The following is a 20,000-nucleotide window of genomic DNA, read 5'->3' as shown; positions in this document are numbered from 1 at the left end:
AGTTTAGTAGTGAATGAATTGCTAAGTAAATACACAAAAAAGTACATTTGGTGTCCTAGAATAATAAAATTACTTAGAAATTAAAGAATTCTGTAGATAGGTCAATATTAATTGGATGGGTTGAAATTGCGCAAGTGAACTAAAACACTTTTTAAAATTCAGAATCAAGTGACACTTTTGACTTTTTACATCAGCATCGTAATCTTGTTGACAATACAAATATTTTCTTTCGAAACTCTTTTATGAAATTGAGTTATAGAGATACGTATTATTATTATACATGTACACACAACAAATTAGACTGTTGGAAAAGAAAGATTCCTAACGTCAGGCTACAACAAGTAACCTTAGATGCCGAGAACCCTCCTAAATATCGTAGCTTTCCCTAATAGCACTGTTTCCTGGAGCTGTACTAAACTGGGTTTTATGCCTCTTTTCTCTATACATTTGTTCAAATCTTTAGGGATAGTTCCTAATGCACCTACAACTACTGGGATATATTTTACCCGCACTTTCCATAGTCTCTGTAACTCTGTAACTCAATGGCATGGTCCTAGTCTCTGTAAATCAATGGCTTGGTCCTGGTACTTTGCTATTTTTTCTATACCTCTCATATTGATTTTATTATAATTATTATTGCTACTACTACTACTACTACTACTACTACTACTACTACTACTACTACTACTACTACTACTACTACTACTACTACTACTAAAATGATAAGATAATTCTAGAGAGATTTTATCTAAAAGAGTAATGGGGTAGCTTTATACTGTGAGTGTAATTGTGGAATTTCGTAGATGGATGCCCTTATCAGACGAGTAGTCATGGTGATTATATACTGGGCTTCGTATATTTCTACCCCAGCGTCACTTTGATGGCGTGTGCTGCTCTCTCACTCAATAATAATAATAAATGGTTTCAAATTTTGAAATAAGGCCAGCAATTTTGTGGAAGCGGGCAAATCGATTACAACGACCTCAGCATTCAACTGGTACATTATTTTATCGACCCCGAAAGGATGAAAGGCAAAGTCGACCTCGGCAGATTTTTGAACTCTGAACATAAAGACGAACGAAATACCTATTTCTTTACTACCCACAAGGGGCTAAACACAGAGGGGACAAACAAGGACAGACAGCGGATTAAGTCTCCAGGAATGTTGGATCTTGGAGAAAAGGCTTTCTACATGACTTCGGAGCCTTATAAAATATTCTAGACAAGTTGTTGTAGGTCTCTTCCAAGGGTATAGTAAAAGATTAACGCTAGTGCAGGATATATTTGTTTTCATATTTGATATTATCTTCTCCCCACTTTAAGATGCTCAGACTAAGAAGACGCTGTTAAAATGAATGTGACCAGGGATCAGCGTAGAAGCAGTGACAACTGTTCAAAAACTCTAGTGGCAAGGAAGTGCTCTTTTTCGGAAAAGCTTGAATGAAGTAACAAGTACGATTTCCTTGACTTGCATAAGCTGGTGGTTTTGGACGCCAACAGTTGTTGGCTTTACATTAGTGGCAGCTTAGCCCTCGACAGTAACTGGACGGCCCGATTTCTTTGGATGTCTAGAGATATCCTTTGGAATATCTCCCTTATTAAAGTTAGTGGATGACTGAATTGATACATTGACAGCAGGTGGGGATTGTCTGAGAGTTGTCACCAGAGGAAGGCAAAACAAAAAACCCACAAGTCTTTTGAGGTAGTTTCTTATGAGATACTTGGTTTTGGCAATGCGCCAATGAGGACTTCGATAATCATGAGGGTCTATATTTTAAAAGAGAGGTTTTACTTGGTTTAACCGATACCTTAGTGTAAGCTTTCCTTAACTTCGAGATGTTCACCGCATAGGCTACAAAATCGTGATCCGTGCAGTCAATAAGAACAATAAGGAGGAACTCTGTTACCAAAAACTGCATGTATCTTTCACAACTGTAACCCTTTCTAAAGAGTGAAATTAGATCTGAATCCGTTAGTATTAGCTAAGTATGGATAGAAAACAATAAAGTAGAAGAGAAATTAGTAAACAAGTGCATAGTAGAGGCATCACTAAAAACTAGCTCGGGGAGAGAATTGTCCCAGTTTTTTCAATGCAAAACGCGAAGAAAGCGTCGTTCGTGCAGCAAGCCCGTGCACTGAAACACAACAGTAAAACGACAGTCAATGACTTTGAGTTTGAGAGGAGCAGTGTAGAAACAAAGCTACAGCCGAAAGAATTGCTGTGGGGTTGAGCTAACCGATTCCAAAAAGATGCGGTTTTCCAGTAGCACTTCTTTTTCAGCTCGGAAGCAGAGGACTAAAGATGGCTAACTTGATACTAACGTGGATGGTTTGGAGTGCTTGGTATTAGCATGATGTTTGATGCTAGCATAGTTTTTCTATAATGCTGTGTGTTTTTTTTGTATTTTTTTTTTTTGCAATTTTAATTTTGAGGGGCTGGGAATTTTGCAGCTACGATAAGACCCTATTTTTAACTTTCAGTTTGGGTTACTTCCTTGATAGGATATCATGCGAGATATTGACTATAGAGTGTTTCTTTCTCCTTTTCCTTTTTCATATAATTTGGAATATGTTGCTATGCTCTACAATATTATGATAAACTCTTCCAGCCTGGCATTGAATGCCCTTGTCTTACATGTAGCAATCACACCTAGATGCTCTATTCCTCCCACCTCTGTCCCCACTTCTCTCTCTCTCTCTCTCTCTCTCTCTCTCTTTTATGTATGTGCGCGTGTATGTGTGTGTGTGCATGAAAACATATTTTTATGAAATAATCTTAAAGCATGACCTTCACAGAAAATGTAACATATTAACATTTGCTTGTGAAGATATATAGTTGATTGAATTAGCACAAATTTACTGCTGCTGTTGCTACTACTACTACTACTACTACTACTACTACTACTGCTAAAATGATAAGATAATTCTAGAGAGATTTTATCTAAAAGAGTAATGGAGTAACTTTATGTACAATTTTACTAAATGATAGGCAGAGGTATCTTTTAGTTATTTGGCAATAATATCTATACGAGGGGCTGCTGAAAAGTTCTTGGTTCTGAGCAAAAACAAAATACAAGAGAATCAGTCAGTTATGATTTAATTCAACATATTCTCCTCTCAGATTCACACACTTCTTGCAGCGGTAGTTCAATTTTTCTAAGCCCTGTAAAAGAACTCGGAAGGTTGGGCCGCCACCCCGGCCTTTCTCGATATCCTTAAAGCCAGGATATTTTCAGTATCCCTCGTATGTGTGACATTCATTTCACAGAAATATTGGCTACATAAGTGCATGTTTATTCATTTGGGGCAGGTTTTACCATATAGCAATTTTAATTTTGTCTTATAGTTGAATTAGCTTCTTTGAATGATAAAGATTGAACATTAGAAATCATTATTTATATCAAATGTGAAGGTGGCGAGTTAGCAGAGTCGTAAGCGCGCCAAGCAAAATGCTTATCGGCATTCGGTTCTTTGCATGATCAAATTCCACTGAAGATGATTTTGTTTTTCATCCTTTCGGGATCGATTAAATAAGTACTAGTTGAGAGGTCGACATAATCGACTCAGCTCCCCCGCCACAAATTGCTGGCCTGGTACCAAAATTTGAAATCAGTATGATTATTATTATATTAGGCGGCAACCTAGTAGAATCGTCAGTACGCCGGCCAAAATGTTTTGCGGTATTTCGTCCGTGTGCACGTTCTGAGTTCAAATTCTGCCGAGTTCAATTTTGCTCTCCATCCTTTCCGGGTCGATAAAATAAGTATCAGTTGAACTCTGAGGTCGATGTAATCGATTTACCCTCTTCCCCAAAATTGTTGGCCTTGAGTCAAAAATTGAAACTATTCTTTATATCAAATATACTTCCGGCTTTCTACATTCTGCAGTTATATCTCGTGGAGATCAGTCTTGGCTTTCATTCTTTCGGTATCGATAAAATTAAGTACTGGTATCTATATTATCGACTGTACTCCATTCCATCAAAATTGCTGATTTTTCCCAAGTTAAAAACAATTCCTCGTATCAAAATGTGTTATTGTTATTGTTGTTTATTTCCAGATCAACGGTGTGTGTTTTAGCAGTTATTTGTAATAGCCAAACGTCTTCTGGTGGTATTGTTTACTTCTCAAGTAGACTGTTATTTTAATCAAACGAAATAATCACTGTTTATAGAGCAAAACGTAACATTTAATCATACTATTTCGAAGTTGAAACGCATTTAGTAAATTGATTCCAAGTTTATTAATTAATGCCATTTTCATCTCAATTTTCTACGAAACTCAATACAATTTTATGGATATTTTATTTCTCCGAGCATAACTGTTTTAGAATAAATCATATTTAAGCTAAATTAGTAAGAGTATAAACAAGTACAGAGTGTAAGTTCAAAAATTTAATACAAAAGTGTTTTTTTTTCCTTAACAGATGCCTGTGACAGTAACCGATTTTCCAACAAGATTTATTACAATGCTCATCCGTCCGATTGCACCAAATATGTATCATGTAGCCAGTTGAGCAGTGGTAATTATTTAGGTGTCGTCATGTCCTGTGCCCGAGGCCGCTTTTGGAATGATAAAGCATTCACATGCGATTACCCATGGAACGTTAAATGTGCTAACGGTAAGTATGATTTCTTATTTACTGTTTTTATTTGTATATTAGCACTCCTTTATTATTATTTAATGGACGTGCGTAACCTAGTAGTTAAGGTCTTACATTTATGATCACAAGATCGTGGTTTCGGTTCGTGGACCGCTGTGTTCTTGAGCAAAACACTTCATTTTACGTTGCTCCCGTCCATTCCGCCGTAAATTAATAACGATGCAATGGAGAAGCATCCCATTCAAGGGAGACGTTGTGATCTCAGTCACTAATATGTCAAGGAAACTGGGTAACTGAAATTACGAGTCAAAGGGCTTGAAACAATAATGTCCATTACTTAGCCACAGGAGAGGAAGGATAGTGAATAAATGACATTTTCAAGCTCTCCGCGGTTGATGTTCAGTTCTTTTTTCGTATATTTAAAAGCAGAACGAGCGGAAAGAAGGAATTTGAAGGGCTGCAGCTCTGTAGAGGAATGACTGTGTAACATGTGTATTGTGGAACCAAGATGTGATGAAACTCAGTAAAAAAAAACAAAAAAAAACTTAGGAGCAAGAGAGTGAATTGTCTGATCTATTTGGATAAAGGTGGTCTGCTGCGCCTGCTAGTTTAAACAAACTGAGATCATTGTAGTATTGTAGACAAGATAGAAAGAAGAAACTTCCTTTTTAGCTGGGATTGTAGCATGCTGGTGAGTTGATCTTTATTAATCAACTGCATCACCTTATTTTGGATATGATGTAGAACGCTTTACAGGGTGTAACAATGGGCACTTGTCTCATAAGCAAGAGAAGATCTACTCCAATGGCGGTCTTATTACATGTTTAGGAAAGGTTAATATCTAGTAAGAGTTGAAGTATTTTTGATTAGTAGAAGAGTTGAAGTATTTTTTGAAGTAGGCTTATAACTCTATTTAGGTTTTTTTAAAAATACTTAAGTATTAAAGTGAAACGAAGTTAGTGACGCTCTCAGTCGATAAGAATGAGATTATTAACATTAAAAAAAAATAAAATAAATCCAAGCACTTTGACCAAAAGTGTTTTTCGTCTTCTTCGTCAAGAAAGAAAATAGATATGATATGAATGTCTGAAAAATATAGAAATGGCGTATGTAGGGACAGGAGATCAAGTAGAGAGAATGGCGGTACGTCATAAGACAAGAGTAACAGGGAATAGAGAGGAAGGAAAAGCCGTTGACAAGTTACTTAGAAACGACATTATGTATATATGCACACACATATCCAACATTCGCACATACACACACGCACGCACACATAAGTAGACATTCGAATACTTACACACACTTACGAACGCATCTGACATATACAGATGCGTATATATGAATACATATGCATATGTCTACGCTTGCACATAAGTATACTATGTCATAACAACACAGAAAAGTACGTGAGGTAGGAAATGATCTGGGAAGAGTGGTGGTTAAAATGAGGTGTAGCAAGACAAAGGTTTGTGACACGAAGAGAGAAATGTCACCAAGGTCAAAACGTTTAAAAAATTCATTAGCTCATACAAAGGTAGGGTAGCAACATACGGTCTATGCGAATATAAAAGAGACACTTTTACGCCTTCAATTTCATGCGCTCGCACATACACCTACACACAAGCACGCGCTCAAAACGAATGTACACATACATAGGCAAATAGTAAATGCATATAAAGACTACTATAAACAGACCTATGATTAAAGACATTTTAGCCGAGACCATCCTGCCTGTTCTCTATGTGTAGGGGACATAGGTAGCGCATGGAATACATTATCATTATCCAACGGGTACCTTTGTTTAACACGATAGAGCATATTTCTGAGAGATGTGGGATCTTTTCGGTTTGAACGGCAGTTTTTTCTAGCGGTGTCATATGAAATTGTCACCCATAATTATGACCCTAGAATCGATCTATTGCACTTCAATCTGTTTTAGGGTTAGGGTTAGTTAGGGTTAGTGAGGGTTAAGGTTAGGGTTAGGGTTAGGGGTGGGGGGAAGGGTATATTTGTTTCTTCACAAATGTAAATAAACCCAATCTGTTTCTTAAACGAGGGACATATTCATACGGCACAGAATGTTTTTACCTCAATAGACGGTCTTTGATTGGTTGAAATTGTCGAAATGCAAGAAATTAAAGACCAAATATCTTACAAACTATAGAATTTTCTCAATAAAGCCAAGAGAAAAAGATATTTTATAAACACGTTCTACCAGTATACGAAGTTTAAAATTTTTTAGTTACCTAGAAATTATGTTAAAAACTGCCGTTCAAACCGAAAAGATCCGAGATATGACTAGTTTCTAGCAGATCTAACGATATCATTGAGTTTCCTTTGTCGGCTCATTTAACAATGGTGAACGCATATTATAGAAATGATGATTATTTGCCTAAGACAGTGGTATGAGTGTTAGGAAGCGTATGATAATTGATAAGCTGTTTAACAAAAGTGTATTTTTATTTTACAAAGACTTAACAGGTATTTTAAAAGTGAATATGCTGGCCAAAGGTCTCATCTACTCCGTCTAGAGTGAGGACCATGTACTGCAAACGCTTGGGATTCAAGGGCCCACAGCTATGTAATGCCTTGCCAAAACATCTGAGGGATCTTCTAGTAGGAGTAGATGTTTGTTTTGAAGAAACAACTAGATTTCTTTCTCCCCAAGGTCTTAGATGAACCTATGTCACGGTAAGAAACTGAAAAGAAGCTAGCAACGTCAAACACACTACTTCACTAAAAGTTAATCGCATAAGAATGGCCATTGAAAAGGTGACTACACTAACGGTGCTCCAGCATGGTTGCAGCCTTTTGGCTGAAATCTATGAAAGAATGAAAGAAATTGGAAGAAAGGGTAAAAACAAATACTTTGAATCACATTAACATTATGAAGTTGCTTTCTCACCTGACGTACAACGGGTGCAGACCCTGGAGGAACTGCTTCATTATTATTATTATCTTTTTTTTTTTGGTAAACGTAAATGACTTCATGGTATGTTGCACAGACATATCAAGCAACTGGTGTAGGGCTCTGAAATGAACTTCGACTATCAGCATTGTTCCAGAGCCGTCTTCAAAAAGTTAGTATATAGTTTCAAATAATATGGATTATCGGAAACAATTTCTTTATTATGTTGTGTCTAGAGAAGGTCATTACACCAATAGTTTTTCATTGTTTTACATTTAAATGTGTATATAGTGATATCAAATTATATTTACTTAGGGTAAAGACCCCTTTCAGTCATGAATGACCATGGGATTGTACCTAGAAAGTTACCCTCCAAGGCACAAGTCCAAGCAATATTGTTTACGGAAGACCAGCAGTCGCTCATGCATACAAGCCTCCCCTTTTCATGTCACTGATGTTGTCCAAGGGAAAGGCAAAGGCCGATTCACCTTTGCACCAGTGACGTCGCAACTCATTTCTACAGCTGGGGCAACGTGAAATAAAGTGACTTGTTCAAGAACACAACACACAGCTCAGTCCGGGAATCGAACTCACTACCACGTGATTGTGAGCCCAACGCTCTAACTACTGAGCCATGCTGGCCACATCTGGCCCAAATATTTTACCTGTTTTGTGTTCAAACCAGCCAGATCCAATCTCATACTCCTACCCTTGAATGTTATTCTAAAAATAAATAATCACATCATCAAAGTCTCGAAGCTGCATAATACAAATCAATGTAAATAAATAAGCCTTACATTTTACAAGGTAATCAAAATTCTAAAGGGTTAAAGGGTTCTCTCGGTAACACTAACAATACCGGGAGACCATTAGATTTCCACCCAAAATATATGGTAAACGTTCACTCTCAGACTTATCTTTGAGTTCTTTATTCTAAGTGGCTAGACATAGTTTCTTTAAACGTGTCGCCCGCTGGAATGTTAGTATACAATCATCATTAAAATTCTTTATTTAAAAATGTCATGTCTTCGAAAATTTAGTATGTACTTTTGACAATCATGGAAAATATTTGAACATATATTCTTTAATTGTTTCACGTTTAAACGTGTTCATGTTTCTAAAATATTCAGTAGTACTAATGAATTTTATATAAACGTTATAAAAATTAACATCTGTGTATTTCACAAATACAAACAAGCGTAAGTATGAAAGGAAATGATTTTCTTATGTGTTGTGTGTGTTTATTTTTATGTATGTATATGTGTGTGTGTCTATGTACATGAGTTTGTTTCTATGTGTGTGTGTGTGTGTATATATATATATGAGTGTGAATGAATGTGAGTATGTGTGTGTATGTGTGTGTGTATTATACAAAATGGGTAGATGGAAGAGAGATTGTGTGAGTGTATTTAGTGGATGAAAGACTATAAAATGATAAAAGAGAATGAAAACAAAAATTCGCTGTGCCTTTCTGACAACACTTTATGTATCTCATTAACACTCGCTCCAACTCAACAACTGCATTTCAATCTCCCTACTGCTCTTTTCTTGACTCTTCAATGTTTTAGCCCATGGGGACCTAAAGATACAGGTTGTTTTTTATGCATTTTCTACAGAAAATGGTAAAGATTGCATGAGAAATGGTAATGTTGTTCTTAAGCAAATAGCAAACATCGACGCTTATACATACAGATGGAAGGTGGATTTAAACCAGTTTCTATGTTTATATAATACCAAATCAACGAGGCATATAATTTCGTATATCATCAAATTTTACGGCGAAGTATTGAAAGGAATGTTTTGGAATTTCCCCCAATCAACATCGCTCCCAAAAGGGTTTCGGTAATTCGTGAGGTATTTTCTTTCAAGAATTACTACTATCTTAAAGGGAGTTACGAGCTCATTGTTGATGACAAGGTGACAAATATAGGTAACGAAGCAACTCATGTCTAATTGATTTCGAATATATTTTTTTCGTTTCGAAGTTGAGAAAAGATCAGTGAAAGATCGAGTGAATGTTTAATCAGAATGCAAAAGGCGGAAATTGTGGAGGATAACGTGCTATATAGAAAAACTGAATGAATGAGAGTATTGAAGACAAAAAAAAAAAAAAAAACAGAATACAGCCCACAGGAACTGGCAGACATGCGTGTTTAGCAGCAATTCAATGGCTCTACTGATTGCTAGAGTTATTTGTCACCATCGCACGAAATCATTTAGTAAAACATATATAATCATATATATAGGTGCAGGAGTGGCTGTGTGGTAAGTAGCTTGTTTACCAACCACATGGTTCCGGGTTCAGTTCCACTGTGTGGCACCTTGGGCAAGTGTCTTCTACTATAGCCTCGGGCCGATCAAAGCCTTGTGAGTGGATTTGGTAGACGGAAACTGAAAGAAGCCCGTCGTATATATATATATATATATATGCGTGTGTGTGTTTGTGTGTCTGTGTTTGTCCCTCTAGCATTGCTTGACAACCGATGCTGGTATGTTTATGTTCCCGTAACTTAGCGGTTCGGCAAAAGAGACCGATAGAATAAGTACTGGGCTTGCAAAAGAATAAGTCCCGGGGTCGAGTAGCTCGATTAAAGGCGGTGCTCCAGCGTGGCCGCAGTCAAATGACTGAAACAAGTAAAAGAGTAAAGAGTAAAAGAGTATATATTTACAAATGCAAAGTTATCCTTGATATTTTAATGTATCTTTTCTTTCAGATAAATGCAAATCACTGGGAAATCCTGCCGTCTATCAAACAGATTCTACATCATGTTTAATGTGGGGAGTCTGCAGCTATGGAATAACAACTTCTATTCAACCTTGTGCAGACCTGAAAGCTTCAGGAACTTATCATTCGATGTTAGGATCTTGCCTTGATTCCCGAGAATGTACACCCTATGGTATGACTACTCCATGTAAGTTATTTTTGGGTCTCTAAATTAAATGTAATACAGTATCGACCTCTTATCCGGCTTCCAGACATCCGGAATTACCAAAACCCGACTATTTTTGAAATTAGCTAGTTTTGAATTTCACGCGCCAGCCCTAGTTTGCCGTGCAGCTGCTTTGTTAGTCAATTTGCATACGGTTTGTTAAAAATAGCTTTGTTGTTTACATTTTAAGTAGATAGAAAAAGATTAAACACTCTGTTTTAGAAGTGTATTAATTTGTACCTGTATCTATTAAATTTGTCTTCGATTAATTTTCATCCTATAAGCATTATACCGTATACATGGTGCAATATGATATACTTAAAAACTTTAAAGTGGTTTAATAATTATGAGGCAGAACCTGCTTTAGAAGTATATTATTTTGACTTGTGAATACAGTTTAGTCCTTTACTTTATATAGTTTATCATACATTTTAAGTATATATTTCAACTGTCTCTACAAGTAAAATCCAGAAATCCGGACCATTTCCAGTATGAAACTTGCCCGATACTTAGTCAGACACAGTATCAAAATGTATTTCAATGTATGCATAAGATGGCGAGCTAGCAGAATCGTTAGCATGCTTAGTGATATTTCGTCCAGTCTTACTTTCTGAGTTCAAATTGTTACGGGGTCGAATTTGTCATTCATCCTTTCTACGGTCAATAAATTAAGTACCGATTGAGACTAACACCCGCACCGAAATTGCTGGCCTAGTGTCAAACATTGAAACGAATATATGTATAATTTTGTTATAGAAAAATAAAATGTCACAGTTTGAGTCTATTATAAATAATGGTATTATATATTTTTAATTTGTAGCATCGCAACGCTGCTTTCCCATACCAAAATGCCAAATTTCTGAAACCCTTGATTATCAAAATTGTCGGTGTTTGCCGAAATGTGCTTATCCACCAAACTGCGGTGCTGATGAACGACTGAATACTACAAGTTGCCGATGCCAAAAAGCTTGTCCTTTTACTCAGCCATGCAGTGGTTCGCAAACTCTTGATTTGATTTCATGCCAATGTGTTTCCAAATGCCCAACATTGTATTGCCGTAATGATGAAAAGATAAATTATGATACCTGTCGTTGTGAGGCTCGTTGTCGAAACGTACAGTCTTGTGGTATTTCTCAAAAGTTCAACGATATCACATGCCAATGTGAAGAAAAATGCAGTTATGCAGTTTCCTGCAGCGCAAATGAAAGAGTTAATTATGATACCTGTCGTTGTGAGCCTCGTTGTCGAAACGTACAGTCTTGTGGTATTTCTCAAAAGTTCAACGATATCACATGCCAATGCGAAGAAAAATGCGGTTATGCAGTTTCCTGCAGAGCAAATGAAAAATTTAATTATGATACCTGTCGCTGTGAGCCTCGTTGTCGAAACGTACAGTCTTGTGGTATTTCTCAAAAGTTCAACGATATCACATGCCAATGCGAAGAAAAATGCAGTTATGCAGTTTCCTGCAGAGCAAATGAAAAAGTTAATTATGATACCTGTCGTTGTGAGCCTCGTTGTCGAAACGTACAGTCTTGTGGTATTTCTCAAAAGTTCAACGATATCACATGCCAATGCGAAGAAAAATGCAGTTATGCAGTTTCCTGCAGAGCAAATGAAAAAGTTAATTATGATACCTGTCGTTGTGAGCCTCGTTGTCAAAATGTACAGTCTTGTGGTATTTCTCAAAAGTTCAACGATATCACATGCCAATGCGAAGAAAAATGCAGTTATGCAGTTTCCTGCAGAGCAAATGAAAAAGTTAATTATGATACCTGTCGTTGTGAGCCTCGTTGTCAAAATGTACAGTCTTGTGGTATTTCTCAAAAGTTCAACGATATCACATGCCAATGCGAAGAAAAATGCAGTTATGCAGTTTCCTGCAGAGCAAATGAAAAAGTTAATTATGATACCTGTCGCTGTGAGCCTCGTTGTCGAAACGTACAGTCTTGTGGTATTTCTCAAAAGTTCAACGATATCACATGCCAATGCGAAGAAAAATGCAGTTATGCAGTTTCCTGCAGAGCAAATGAAAAAGTTAATTATGATACCTGTCGCTGTGAGCCTCGTTGTCGAAACGTACAGTCTTGTGGTATTTCTCAAAAGTTCAACGATATCACATGCCAATGCGAAGAAAAATGCGGTTATGCAATTTCCTGCAGAGCAAATGAAAAAGTTAATTATGATACCTGTCGCTGTGAGCCTCGATGCCAAACTGTGAGAATTTGTGACGTCAATAAACAACGGTTCAATGATATTACATGTCAATGTGAAAATAAATGTAATTATTTGCCAACCTGCCGAAATGATGAACGAATAAACTACGATACTTGTCGCTGTGAAAGTCGTTGTTCCGTGGTAAGCAACTGCAATGCAAACCAAAGATTTGATTATGTGCAATGCCGATGTATCACTCAGTGCATTACGCCACCAGTATGTACATCTGGTGAGCAGCTTGATCTCATTAACTGTAGATGTGTTAATGTCTTCTGTCCAAATGCTCCAATTTGTCAGAATGGAGAACGTTTAGACAATACAAGATGCATCTGTACAAGAACCGCTACAGATTCACCAGTACGACCAACAGGATTAGGTATATTATTTTCCATATCCTTTTTTTTATATACAAATTTTAATTTATCCCCTACTGATAGAAGTTATTCGGTTAATGTATCGAGTTATTAGGGCACCCAGAAAGGCCTATCTTCAAGTGACCAATTGAGTAAGTTTCCTTCCTTTACCATCTCCGAGGCCCCGACAACCTGTCGAGGCTAACGAGACATTCTTCAGTTTTATGGTACTATTTATATTAGTAACCGTAAACATTATCTCTTCGTGGTACCGACTTAGAGCTAGCTGAAATTGAACTTCCTTTAGCCACTCAGTGAAAGAATATGAACTATATTAGGTGGCTGTCATTTGCTTAAGACAATGGAGGTAAATCACGCTATCAGATGTGTTGATTTTATAATCTAATCACTATCTTTGTTGGCATGACTTGTTATCGCTAATACTTGGATTTTTAATGATTTCTTCCCTGTAACCCCCGTGGTCTTGTTAGGATTCATGAGAATGTTTGTGGTTTCAATTGATAGATCTGAATAGTTTATTATGTTTTCAATTGATAGATCTAAATAACAATTGATAACTGTCATCAAGTCTTTAATTCATAGAAAGTTTTAGAGTGCTCGCTAAAAAAAATATGTACAGGTATAGTAGTGAGTCCTGCGATTTAGGTTTCACCTTTACAAAGCATAGGTGAAGAAGATTAGATACAAGTTTATAGTTGTGTAATTAACGTGTCAGTTATTGTTGTTATCGGCAAGTCCTGATTCAACAATTCTATTATTGGAAATGCTCCATACTCGATAATTTTGTCTTTTGTTGACATAGTGTCAATTGGCCAGTATTAACCAATATATTCATTGTTTTTAAGTCGAGTATGATTTGAGGGAAATTTTACTGCTACTTCCACAAGGTCAAGCAGGCAAGTAAAGTCTCCCTCGTTGGCTTGAAACGGGGGAATATGTAGTCGAAAGCAGCAGGGACTATATCTATAACAGAGAAAGAAAAGGGAGGTGTAGCTTTAAAGCGTACCCAAGTTCTATGGATTGAATATAAAGCAGGGTTCTTTCTTTGAATACATGGGATTGAAGCATTAAAGCCATTAAATTAGTGCTGGAAAAATGCCTAGACCAATATATTATGTAACAAGCAGTAACTTTTGTATTCATTTTCAAAGTCAGTAATCTCGTTAGATTTATTGGTCCGGTGGGTTAGCTTTGACTGAGGGCACACTCTAGAAGGTGGTGTCTCAAAGTCTTGTTTTATCGGTGAATCACGTGTGTTATGAACATATAGCGTCTCAAGGGAGATGTTCTCTGATAATGACGACTAACAGCGATTAGATATTCACGCTCGACCACGACAGAATATATCGAGAACGAATAGAAATGCTATTTCAGATTCTCGGCATGAACCTCATGAGTAAATAACATTTATTTCTGAACTATATTTCATCTTTTCGTCACTAGATTATAAGTAGAAGTCAGCACAACCGAATACATACATGCATACGTAGATACATACATACATACATACATACATACATACATACATACATACATACATACATACATACATACATACACATACATACATACATACATACATGGAACTAAGAACTCACAGTATGTAGAAGTCATACTGATCTAGATTACTAGTGCAATGTCCCAGTGAATGCCTCATAAAATGTGAATATAATGGACCTGGCATACTGATGTGGGACAAAGAAGAGAAACTTTGTACAGTAGTAGAAATTAGCTGCCCAGCAAATGTTAACATAAGGCTAAGATCCAATGAAAAAGGAACTACCTACGCTGAACTATCGAAAAATTTAGTTACTCTACCCAGAGTTTATACCTGTCATTATTGGGGCACTGGTATGTATAACACACTGCCTAAGTACCTATCTTGAGAAATTAGGTGTCTCAAAACCAAATAGGAGAAGACTGATTCGAAAACTGTAGATCCAAGCCATCATTGGAACTCTAAATATTTGTAAAACTTTTTATACGTTTATCGTTTAAGTATATATGTGCATGTCTAGACATGCAACTATATGCATGAGAATACATACATAAAACAAAATATACAAGTCTGCACATACACTGACTCCAACTACTGCACATAAAAACGCACATACATTCAAAAATACCCTGTTGATGTTGTTGAAATTCCAATGAAGGAGCTCTGGATCTAGGCTTGAAACCGGCTCTTCCTCTACTGACAAGAAATCTTGAAATAAAACTGAATAATGACATATATACATACATACACGCGTACCTACCTACCTACATATATATACGCACACATATGTGTGTGTGTGTTTATGTACATATATATATATAGTGTGTGTGCGTGTGTGTGTGTGTGTGTGTGTGTGTGTGTGTGGTGTGTGTGTGTGTGTGCATGTAAGTTTTCTCTATGTCAAGACATTCCTTCGTAATTCTTGTTTTTCATCCTTTCATTTTGTCTTATTTTTAATTCTTACTTTGAAAAGATTGCAAACCAACTGTGAATATTAACTTTCGAAGTCTTAACCAGACCAATTCGCGATTCCTACACGTAAAAGGCGTTACAACTAGATACAACACAGAAGCTGAAGATAACTACACTGGAGTGTTCGATGGTTATTGCCAAATACTTCTTACGAAATTCAATTTCGGAAATACCATTCCTCCAATAGCCATTTCACTTCGATACCGCCTAGAAAAGAGCCAATTGGGTATAAAACCATACGCTCTTATAACCAACAGTAATAACATGCAGTCACCATCCATTTTAATCGTAGCCACATCAAGCTATATAGAATTCGGAATTCGAACACTACAACAAGGTTACAAATCAATCAAAATTTTAGCTTCAGTAAGTTAAACATTTTCTATATGTATCTTCATGTATATTAACATTATGATAAAAGCAACACGCATTCGTAAGCATGACTTGATTTTTATTTTAATTCTTTGTGACAATGCAACAAAGTGTTCCCTGATAATCCTTTGTGCTTAAGTATCCAGTTGGATTTGGAATATTCAATGCAGAGCTCCAAACAACCACGATGGTTAGACATACGTAGAAAGAAATAGCATAAACCTGTATTAATCTCAAAAATCTCATATATATATATATATATATATATATATATATACTGGTAAATGCGTTACGCTATCACATAGCTAGTTGAACCGAGAGGCAAAAAGTGAGGGGAGAAGAGGGAGAGGGAAGTGTTAAGAAAGTAAAATAGGGAGAAATAATAGTTATTACGCTAAAGTCGAATGTTTGATGCTAGTTAGTTTAAGGGTGCAGCAAAGGGAGGGGGAGGGGGAGGAGAGAAGTGTGTTAGTGCTGAGAGGTAAGAGAAAGAAGAGGAAAGTAGAGAGGGTACAACATGTTAAGTACAGGAACATGTATAATTGAAGCGAGAGGTAGAGAGAGAGAGAGAGAGAAAGGGGGAGAGAAGGAGAGAAGGAGGGAGGGAGAGTGAGCGTTGATTGAAGGGAGCGCAGTCGTGGAAAGCAGTTACATTATTTTAAATGTAATATAATAGGATATTGAGACAGACAATAAAAATAAAGGTTCAGTTGTCATTACAGGTTTTTATGTTCAACTGTTTCTATATCTTTAAGCCGTCGATTTTTTTGGATAGATTGATTGATTGATGGATAAAAGATAAAAGTGAAATGACCTAAGCAAATAACTGTGGATGTTACTTCTACCTTTTTATGTGTAGTAGCCCAGAGACAGAATCCATGCTGTGGAACCGCAATTATAACAGTTTCTGAGTACAAATACCACGAAATTAACTTTACCTCTCATCCTTACGGAATCGATAAAATAAAGAACCATTCAAATGCTGAGATCGATGTAATCGGTGACTCCTCGTCTTTTCAAACTATTGACTATGTACTAAAATATGAAACCATTTTAAGAGTCTATTTACACTTAATGTTCATAACGGTTTTAAAATGAAATTTTTATAGATATTTAACTTCATTTTATGTTACTTTTTTTAATAATAATTTTTTTTTCAATAATATTGATAGGAAAGGAATTTTTATTTCATCCCAGTGCCTTATGAATCAGTAAATTGACTATTATATATTCCTTCAATTCCTTGTGTTTTAGGGTTCTGATTGGGAAAATGTTGGGTGGATATATGATGGTAATCAACTTATTGCCCAGGTTGGTGATTATGTTCAGAAGACACCAGTATCAGGTAATGTTGTCATTATTTCTTTTGATGTTATTAATAAGTGTGAAAAGGAAAAAAATATTCATTTAAAAAGAAAATTACATATCAATCTGTAAACATAAGCATTGTCTAATCGATCAATTATTCTTTATAGGAAACAAGCACAGTTAAGAGATCAAATGTTGAGATATTTACCAATCAGTTTTATCCATTTCATTAATTTATCAAGAATCCTCCTATAAAGAAATGCGTATCCCAAGTCCTCAAGTCCTCTCTTTAAAATATCTTGTTTCGTGTATAAAGATATATACAGTCCTATAAACTGGAACGAATCTTAATGAATTGGATTTAATCTATGTTATTTACTTTTGCATTTTTCAGGAACAATTGAAGGAAAGTCAAATAGTTTGGTAATTGGTGCTGGTTATGGATATGAAAATTTCCGAGGAGAAATAGATTATGTAATTTATCACATCTTATTTTCCACTTCTTTCTTATATTCTCCCAATAAAAGTTTTGGTTTTAATACAGGAAATGTAAAAAAGCAGCAAGAATTTTTAGCACAGCGGGCAAAATGCTTAGTGGCAGAATGCTTAGCTGTAAAATGCTCTGAGTCCAAATCCAACCGAGGTCAACTTTGTCTTTCATCCTTTCGGAGTTGATAAAATAAGTACCAACTGAATACTTGGTTTGATGTAATCAATTTATCCCCTTCTCCAAAATTACTGGCTTTATGCCAAAATTTGAAACTAGTTTAAGAAAGTAAATTGAATTTTGTCAGAAGCGTATTGCCAGCGAACTGAGAAAACTACATATAGAGGGTAGAGGCCTTTTCAGTAGATTGACAAATACCTGAATTCTTAGAAAATATATATAACGTTATTCATCATTTTCCTTCGTTCGAAATAGAAGGAAGAATAACAGAATTGCATGAATATTGCATAGATATTAAGGCGGCGAGCAGGAAGAAACGTTAGCACGCCGGGTGAAATGCGTTGTCGTATTTCGTCTGACGTTACGTTCTGAGTTCAAATTCCGCCGAGGTCGACTTTCCCTTTCATCCTTTCGGGGTCGATAAATTAAGTACCAGTTACGCACTGGAGTCGATGTAATCGACTTAATCTGTTTGTCTGTCCTTGTTTGTCCTCTCTGTGCTTAGCCCCTTGTGGGCAGTAGAAATAGGTATTTCGTCTGCCGTTACGTTGTGAGTTCAAATTAAGTGCCAGATGCGTACTGGATCGATCTAATCGACTGGCTCCCTCCTCCAAAATTTCGGGCTTTGTGCCTAGAGTAGAAAAGAATATTGCATAAATACTTGGAGTCATATGGGAATGTATCACATCTCTCTGCAAAATTAGGTCTTGTAAGGGCCTTTCTCGTTGCTTGGGATGGGGGTCGAAATGACTGTATCGAGATCCGCTTAAATCTACTGCGCTTGCTCTCATGAGCCTTAGTTTCACAGTGAGACTAAATACATACAGTTATTATTCCCTGCAAGTATTTATTTATAACCGATGCTGTAATAGTAATCTGGTAAATAGATCACTGATTATTGCGATAATAAGTGTTTAGGTATTTAGTTGTTTAATCACCTGCATTACTTACTGATTGAATTAGCAGGCAATTGCTGTGTATTCTATTTCTTTACTACCCACAAGGGGCTAAACACTGAGGGGACAAGCAAGGACAGACAGATGGATTAAGTCGATGATATCGACCTCATTGGGTACTTGTACTTAATTTATCGACCCCAAAAGGGTAAAAGGCAAAGTCGACCTCAGCGGAATTTGAACTCAGAACGTAACGGCAGACAAAATACTGCTACGCATTTCACCCTATAATATCAGCGCTATAATATATTTGCTTATTGCTTTTATCCTTGGACTGGTTTCACTTATCCGACTGAGGTCATGTTGGAGCACTACACCGAAGGAACTTAATCGATAATATCGGCTCTCAATGCTAATTTCTTCTTTAATTGTTCTTTATTTAATCAAATCACCAAATTTTTGCCTTCTCAATTACCATACATTACCTTTCTATATCTCGAAGTATCGATTTACACTGATATGTAGGAAGATATACATTGATATGTAGGAAGAAAGCACAATCGCATACATACGTCCACAAACGCACAATTTATCTTCTTTTCTATATCTATTTAGATTAGAGTAAAACGTCAGGAGAGTACAGAACATTATCAATTAATGCATGATAAAAATAGCAGGGGTTACGGAGATTACGTGATTCTTGTTCTTTTGGTATTCATTACTTAGAGAACTAGATAGTAGTCTTTCAGTAATAGTCCTGGCTCCCTGAACCCTTAGTTGAAATCGTACAAAGAGCAACCCTACCGTTCATCCTTTCGGTGTCAATGAAACAGAATACCAGTTTAATGTTTTGCTCAATATTTTTGTCTCTTTCTATCTTTCTCTAGTTCTTTCTGCAAGAAATCTGTTGTTGTTAGACCTGGATAGGGATGAAGTCCACCAGGCTTTGATGAAGTCATGACAGTGACCATGAAATTCGGTCACAAGTTGAGAGACCGATGCAAGGAAAATATACATATACACGTGTACATCGTACACATATTCGTACACACACACACACACCTTGTACCTGTACGAACACACACACACACACATATAGATATACTTACATGCACACGCACACATATATATACACACGCGCGCACGCACTTGTGCACACATGCGCACATGCATGTGCTCTCAGACACGCACGCATAAATATTTTCCAATAATTTCAGTGACACAATTTGTTACGGTTTTCTTAGACTTCTTTGGCT

At 36.5% G+C, this 20,000-nt stretch overlaps 1 protein-coding gene across 2 annotated transcripts in view; it reads left to right on the top strand.

The window, feature by feature from the left end:
* LOC115214885 (balbiani ring protein 3-like) overlaps nucleotides 1-20,000 on the top strand; it is a 32,676-nt gene that overhangs the window by 10,591 nt on the left and 2,085 nt on the right. For both annotated transcript variants that reach the window (XM_029783918.2, XM_036503459.1), the window contains 6 exons: nucleotides 4,426-4,620; nucleotides 10,225-10,422; nucleotides 11,261-13,033; nucleotides 15,503-15,867; nucleotides 17,128-17,218; nucleotides 17,576-17,655. In XM_029783918.2, the coding sequence (XP_029639778.1) occupies nucleotides 4,426-4,620; nucleotides 10,225-10,422; nucleotides 11,261-13,033; nucleotides 15,503-15,867; nucleotides 17,128-17,218; nucleotides 17,576-17,655 (2,702 nt within the window). The remainder of the gene's footprint in view (nucleotides 1-4,425; nucleotides 4,621-10,224; nucleotides 10,423-11,260; nucleotides 13,034-15,502; nucleotides 15,868-17,127; nucleotides 17,219-17,575; nucleotides 17,656-20,000) is intronic.

The sequence above is a fragment of the Octopus sinensis genome, linkage group LG1, assembly GCF_006345805.1.
Source record: "Octopus sinensis linkage group LG1, ASM634580v1, whole genome shotgun sequence".
Taxonomy (NCBI): domain Eukaryota; kingdom Metazoa; phylum Mollusca; class Cephalopoda; order Octopoda; family Octopodidae; genus Octopus; species Octopus sinensis.
The sequence above is the reverse complement of the archived record's forward strand: the minus strand, read 5'-3'. Positions and strand labels throughout refer to the sequence as shown.